The 7,259-nt window shown below is 36.9% G+C and overlaps 1 protein-coding gene across 1 annotated transcript in view; it reads right to left on the bottom strand.

Annotated features, from left to right (window-relative positions):
• Positions 1-763: 763 nt before the first annotated feature.
• The window catches only part of FSIP1 (fibrous sheath interacting protein 1), a 65,786-nt gene continuing 59,290 nt past the window's right edge, over positions 764-7,259 (bottom strand). The window contains exons 12-13 of the mRNA XM_030949756.1: positions 1,456-2,002; positions 764-771 (exon numbers count right to left, since the gene is read on the bottom strand). Of these exons, the coding sequence (XP_030805616.1) occupies positions 764-771; positions 1,456-2,002 (555 nt within the window). The remainder of the gene's footprint in view (positions 772-1,455; positions 2,003-7,259) is intronic.

The following is a 7,259-nucleotide window of genomic DNA, read 5'->3' as shown; positions in this document are numbered from 1 at the left end:
GTTGGTTGCCAAAGAGGCCTGGTGGTGCAGTATGTAATCATGTTACTCCTGCATGAGATCAGGCTGCCCCTGGCAGAGGTGATCTCTGTGGAGCTCCCATGAGCACCACTGCCACCCTGCTCTCCTCTGGGCAGAGCACTCTCTTCCCTTGCCTGCTCCTCTCATGCCTGCATCTACGTGAAAAGCAAAGACAGCTTGTGAAGGTAGCTGATAAGTAACCTGCCAGGAAAAAAAAGCCAAACCAAAACCACCCAACCTTTTCTACAGGTACTATTTCTATTTTCTTATGTAGAAGTAGCACTTAAATCTCCTAAGGGGAAAGTAGTGCAGGTAAGTATGGATAACAACTTTGTCCAGCAATGTAAAAACAGCAATACCAAACTTCCTGCATTCTGACAGGCAGAATCACCTTGAAAAATATTAAAATTCCCATCATTGTAGAAAGATTAAGTACAAACAATCAAAGAAAGTGTTGTGATCATAATTATGAAATTAACGTAGCAGAGGGATATTAGAGTGTTCTTCTTAATTACTGATGTATGTGAAAAAACCAGTTTCTCTAAATCCAGAACAGATTACCAGTATAACAAAGAGCAATCAACAAACATAGCAAAATGTATTGATTTCTAGTAAGATGAGATTCTAGCACTAGAATCACAAATTCCATACTGTCAAAACTTTTATGAAAAAAAGAAAAGGTTTACCTGCCTAAAATCTGGCTTATTTGAACATTTGGCCTTCCAGGACAAGAACTAGTCTTAGGTTAAAAATCTAAATATAGATTTAGATTACAATATCACTATGTAATTACATACGAGTAAAGAACATGAAAAAAACAAGAGACATTTCCACAATTGTTTTATAATACCAGACAGAGATTTTTTTTTTTTTTGCTGTTTAAAGTCTATTCTTTATTTTACCAAGCTAAAAGTAATTAAAGTAATTGTTCAGTATTATTAATTTTGGTATCTTATGTGTGTAAATTTGAACTCCCTAAAAGCAGTTCATTATCTTTCATATAGCCAGGTCATGTTTGTTTCTATATGACCGAGTTTACTTTATTAAAAACTTTCATGAACCACTTGGATTTTCGTGTGGATTTTTGTACCAGCTACTGCGAGAATATTTGCTCTCCACAGAACAATGAACATGACTTTCTACAACCAAAAAGGTAATCCATATGTGTTTTCAACACCGTTTTCCAGCTGACAGAATTAATCAACATCAGTGATATATTTCATAAAACTCCTAGTCAATTATTTCAGGGTAAGAATTTTGATAAACATTCTGTTATTTTGTGCGTACTACTTTTGGCACAGTTTTATGTTTTCTAAAAGAACATTCTTGTCCCACCGTAATAATCAGAGTGGATTGGTGCATACCTTTGGTGAGAACCTGCTTAGGTTTTTTCATTATAATCAAAAGCCTATTCTAAAGGGTTGTTAAGAGTCTCACCTCCTTTGGTTTGCAGTGGTATGCTGAGAATGTCAGCTTCTGTGGATGGCTCATTGTTCATGCTGATGCAATATAATGGTTCACCCAAGAAAGAAGGTTTCTTCAATCTTTTTTTGTTGAGTGCTCTTGACATAAAGTAACCTTCAGTAATACTCTTATCTTCCATCTTCTGTAAACCTTCTAGGTCATCAGGTTCCTCTGTTTGGGCCAGTGAATCCTTTGATAAGTGACTACCAGCCAATGCTTTGCTAGTATAGTAGCCAGGGATTTTGCTCTCTGCATTAACACATAAGCTTTTGTCTTCGAGCCCAGCCTTTTCCTGAGCCATTAACATCCCTACAATATGGTCTTCAACTAACATTTTGGAAAGACTAGATGTGGAGTGAAGAGTGGAGTCTTGACTTGTGTAACAAGGGGGACTTAATCCAAAAGAAAGAGATTCCTGAGACTGTGGCATGGTAACGTTACTTATTGTTCTCTGAGGCTGCATACATTCTTCCAGAAGGGTCTTAAGCTGCTCTTCAGAGAGGCTCATTTGTTCTTCAGTCTGAAAAAAAAAAGGCGAGAATTTCTTCTGTCAAAATATAATTAATGAAAGCAGTGCCATAAAACAGCCTGAGAGATACACTGGCAGAATCCTTAAACAAATATCAATGTCTTTCAATTCAAACTGAATTTAAATATACATTTCCATAATCACAAAATTTATGCAGCATCCTCAGTAGGTTCTAGATAGATTCTGTGATGAAAGTTAGGAAAGAAGCTTGATGCCCACAAGGCACTGAGAGGCCTTTAATTTTGCATAGTCTTCCATGAGATCTGACTGGTTTTTAATTACCAGAGCATGCACTTTCTCATATTTATTGGTTTGCTATGAATACCTACAGACACACCCACATAGACACTCTTTAAGGTTTTAGTTATTGAAAGCAAAATAGCACATTCCTAAAGGACTGTTGGGGCAATGTAGCTGGGGTTAGAAATGGTTTTGGACAGCACCAGCCCACAAAGACTGTCACATGCTGACTGAAATATTCCCAGCCTCTCATGCTAGAAATGCCACATAGTCTCTCTCTCAACCATGTGACACAAAGCACATCACCTACCACCATGGCAAGCATGACCCATGACAAGCATGACCCATGGCAAGTGACAGAAGAAAGCTCTGTCTTCTGTAGGACAGTTTTAGTGCTTCCTTCAAGCTGTCACTGCTTGCATAGCTCGCAGATGTATCTTTTCAGGTTAATTTCTTATTCAGAGACTGGCACAGTCCCCTCATTTTTATCACACAGAACATTTCTTAAAATTTGATATTAAAGATGATGACTGATATTAGTTGGTTATGGTGAAGAATAGCAAAGGAAATTTTGCTTAAAGAGGTTAGCAACAGGGAGTTACTTCCAGCTTTTACAATCCTTAATGCTCCTAAAAACAGAGTAGCACTATTTTCCCTAACAATTTAAAGATTATAATGATAAGGATAAGACTATTTTTAGACATATGTAATACATTTGCCCATGAAATAGGAGCTATAGAAGATATCAGAATATATATTTAAGATGTTGGAAACGTTATGCAACATTTAATAGAGAAAAATTCTTTCTACAATCAAAATCTCAGTTTTACCCAACCTCCAAGACATAAAGGATCAGCTGAAACATTAATGAACCCTTAGGCTACAGTGATTTATTTGAAACAAAAAATTTATTCATTGTGTAATGACTTCTACAGAGAATTTACATTGTGCTAGAGGATGGAGATACTGTCATTTCAGAGGAGGGAACAATATCAGATGTTTAGCTGATATTTTTTTCCCTGAAGGTCTCTGATCCAACTGCAAGAGTCATACTATCCTGTTTGATATATATGACATGACTTGGCTACAGCCAAGGTACCATACAAGGTGTATGGATTATGCCTGAAAACTGATTACTCATGTTCATCAGTGGGGACAGTTTTCAGTCAGGAAGCAAAGAATATTTCTTTGAAAAACTTGTGGCTATTAAAATTTCAAGATGACATTAAAAAGTGAACAAGAATGACATTTTAAGTTACCTTCAGTCACCATTCTGTGCTTACATATTCAAACATTACTAATAGCTAATAATCACTGCTACAGACCAAATCCTGGACAGTTCAGGCACTAACTGATGTGCATAAGCTCAGCTCTATAGAGTTATTTAACCCAATAGTCTTTTCCTGCAGATATCAATTTCCTTCCCAAAGATACTCCAAGTTTCTTTCTTCCACATAAAACTGCAAGTGCATTAAAGAAATCAATGTTAAGGGCTTTTAAACATGAAAAAAAAAGAGAGAAGAAAAACAGCATCAACAGGCTATTATTATGGGTAGAGATCTTTATTTAGATGAACACATCATCAGGTAATTATATTGAGATTCAAGTAATCCTGGTATCAATCTATGTATTTTTGATAATATTAACTGAAATCAAACCTCAAGCTTAAGTGCTTACATAGAAAACATGCAAAATATTACAACATCTTCAAACTTTACTTAGTCTTCTAAATTTTAATCCTAGTGCAGAAAGTACTCACTGATGAAAAATAACTCAGGGAAAAAATTAGTAACAAAACACTATGATGAATAAAAAATGAAACATGAAATGTTTCAAATTTTCACTTTTATATCTAAACTACTAGCCCATGCTGAAGTCCTTCAATTTCTTGAAAAAGTATTTTAATTTGAAGGATAACATTTGTTTCCAAGCAGTGATTATCAGAATGGACTCACTGCAAGAAGCAAGAGCATCCACACAGGAAGAGCATAACATAAGAGACCACTACTGGAAGCACAGCTGCATCGAGAGCATATCCACAGAGCAGATTATACTGTGTAAACATAACTATTTTTGTAACATAGAAGATTCTCACATCTGGAAACCCACATGGATTCCCACATGGTTTTGAGTGTGTGGTTCTATACTAACATATTTCAGCCCTCTTGGCCAAGATCATTTGGAGCTAATTTTATGTTAATGACAAGGCAATTCACTCACTGCAGAAAGAAATTATGTATATGAAGCAAATGAATGATCAGTACAAAATTAACATTGGGAGGAAGATCATCTTGTCCTGCCTTTCTTTGGTCCTTTTATTTCCCCCATCCCCATCCCATTTATCTGCAGTCCATTTTCCCTCATCCAAATTTTTTTCTTCCTTTTTTATCTTTCAGGAAAATCATATGGCTTGTATTCATAGATTACCTCACCAGAGGGGTAAGATTTAGAGCCTAAGGCATATGGGGAGGGAAATTAATACAATAACTATGGAGTTAAAAAGTTTGGGAACTAGCGGGCTTGTTTTTCTCCAGAGTGGCAGGCCTGCAGCCAAAGCAGACAGGGTAAAACATTTCTTTGTTCCTTCCTTTTCCTTTCTCTCTCTCTTTCTCTTTTTCTCCCTTTGGATTTTTGTAAGATATGCATGTAAGGATAAGGAAACTATTTAATAAACCTCTCCAAAAATTATGTTTTAAAATACTAAAGGCACACTGTTATTTTCTTTTGCCAAACTCAAGAGATGACTATAGGCTTAAGGAAAAATACACAGTGGAGAAGATAAATAGCCACCAGTCATCCACTCAGCAGCCAGGAATTCACATTGAAATGAAAGCAGAAAGGCTGCGGTTAAAATCAGGAAACAGTTTAGGGAAACACCGTTGGGAAAGACATCTCACAACAAAAAAGGCTGTGCATTTGCAACCAAATGAGCATTTGAACTCATGGAATTGCATAATACAACAACTGTATTAGGAGTCTGCAGAGTATATATTTGCACACATCAGAAGCAATCCAGTCACATCCAACTGTAACTGTTCAGAGCCAGGACTTGGATTCAGAAACACAGTCTCAGGGAGACACTCAATTCTACATCTCCCAAGCTTTCATTCCCCTCATTGTAAATAATTTACAACTCCTATACAGGATAAATCCTTCAAGACATTTTTTTTTAAATACAAGGACATAAAATGAGTGTCATTCAAAATGCAGAAACAGCCCACTAGACAAGGGAAAATGAGGTATCAGGTCTGGTTTCCATTAAAAACTAGAAAACCTTTTAATTGTTCTGGCTAATTTTTAATAGGACACTGAGTCCTATTCATTTCCTAGGCTTTTTTACCGTTAATGATCCAAAAAACTAATTCCTAGCCAGGAGTTTAGGAGCCTGCTAATGACCTTTACTGTTTATGTGTGGTTAGCTTTTCACACACTTGTGGCCCTCCTCTGACTGAAGATTTCTTGTTCCTTGCTGAATTCCTCCGTGACAGGAGTCTATAGAGAAAACCTTACTGCATGTGGTAGGAATGCAAACTTGTAGTTCACTGTGGACAGCCCTGCTGTGACTACAAGTTTTCAAGTTCAAATCTTTAGGCTTTTTTCCTACATCTGTACAGTAACAAAAACAGACTAACACTGAAAGCCCGTATCAGATTTTACCATGGGGAGAAAGCTAACATGCCAGGATTATTTCTAATTATAGTAAATAATCAAAAAATGACACACAGTAAATGAGCAAGCACTACAAAGTCAGAAGGATATTTAAGAACTCGTGTAGCTGGCACATCTATAAACGTGGAAACTTTGTTCCTTAGTCTGAAAGTGCTGCACTCAATAGTTCACATGCTAGTGTATTTGTTTGAAATAATTTACTTTGATGCCTTATTTGCTGACGTTTTTACTAGTGTGTGAGACTGCAACAGTCAATTCTGACGTAACTGCTTTCTTCCTGATATAATGACTCCATTTTAAGAGAATACTGATCTATTGAGACAAAGTTCAGATTTTCGACAGATCAGCCCAGGGAAGTTTTGTAAGTTTTAGTTATTCAATAACTTATTGACAGTTTCTCAAACAGCTCTATTCTGCTTTGAAAAGGCAATCCTTGCCTTCTATCTCCACATAACTCAATGTGGACCATCAGCTCCAAGGTCTCACTTTTCCGCATTACACCCAAGCATCATGTATTTGTCTACAAAGAGTACTGGTCAGTGCAACTGTGAAATATTATTAATACACTGCATACAAACTATACACATCATGTCATTGTAGAAGAGCTTCTTATAATTTCCAGACATGCTGAAAGCCCAAAGTTCTTTTGCACCACAGGAGTCAGTTTGGTGCCCATAACTTGTAAACTGATTTAAATTAATGTAATATGTCCATTGTAGATTAACCCCAGCAGGCAACTAAGCACCACCCAGATACTTGCTTATTCCCAGTGGGGAAGGGTAAGAGGACAGGAAGAGGAAAAAGAATAAAGGAAAGGAAGAGCAAAAGCAATAAAACTTGTGGATTGAGATAAAAATTGTTTAATAAGCAAAGAGAGAGAAAGATAACAAAACAAGCAACACAAAGGCAATCACTCAGCATCTCCCATGGGTAGACCAACACTGAGCCAAAAAAATGGTTAACTTTGTAGAACCTTCTCTTTTCCCTTTTTATTACTGTGCATAAGATTATATGCATTGGCATGGAATGTCTTTTTGGTTAGTTTGGGTCACTGTCTCAATCCCAGCCTGCTGCACATCCCCAGACTATTCACAGGGAGGGCAGCTGAGAACCACAGAAGACCCTGATGCTGTGCAAAGGCTGTTCAGCAATAGCTAAAACATAGGTGAGTTATCAGCACTTCTTGGTCACAAATCCAATGCACAGCACCCTACAGGATGCTAAGAAAACATTAACATCCCAGTCAAACCCAGTACAGAGACCCCACACATCTGCTTTCACAAAGAAATTAAGTGTTCAGCATGTCACTTTACTGCTTCTAGTAGTTGCTTGTTTGTTT

This window comes from Camarhynchus parvulus, chromosome 5, assembly GCF_901933205.1.
Source record: "Camarhynchus parvulus chromosome 5, STF_HiC, whole genome shotgun sequence".
NCBI lineage: Eukaryota > Metazoa > Chordata > Aves > Passeriformes > Thraupidae > Camarhynchus > Camarhynchus parvulus.
The sequence above is the reverse complement of the archived record's forward strand: the minus strand, read 5'-3'. Positions and strand labels throughout refer to the sequence as shown.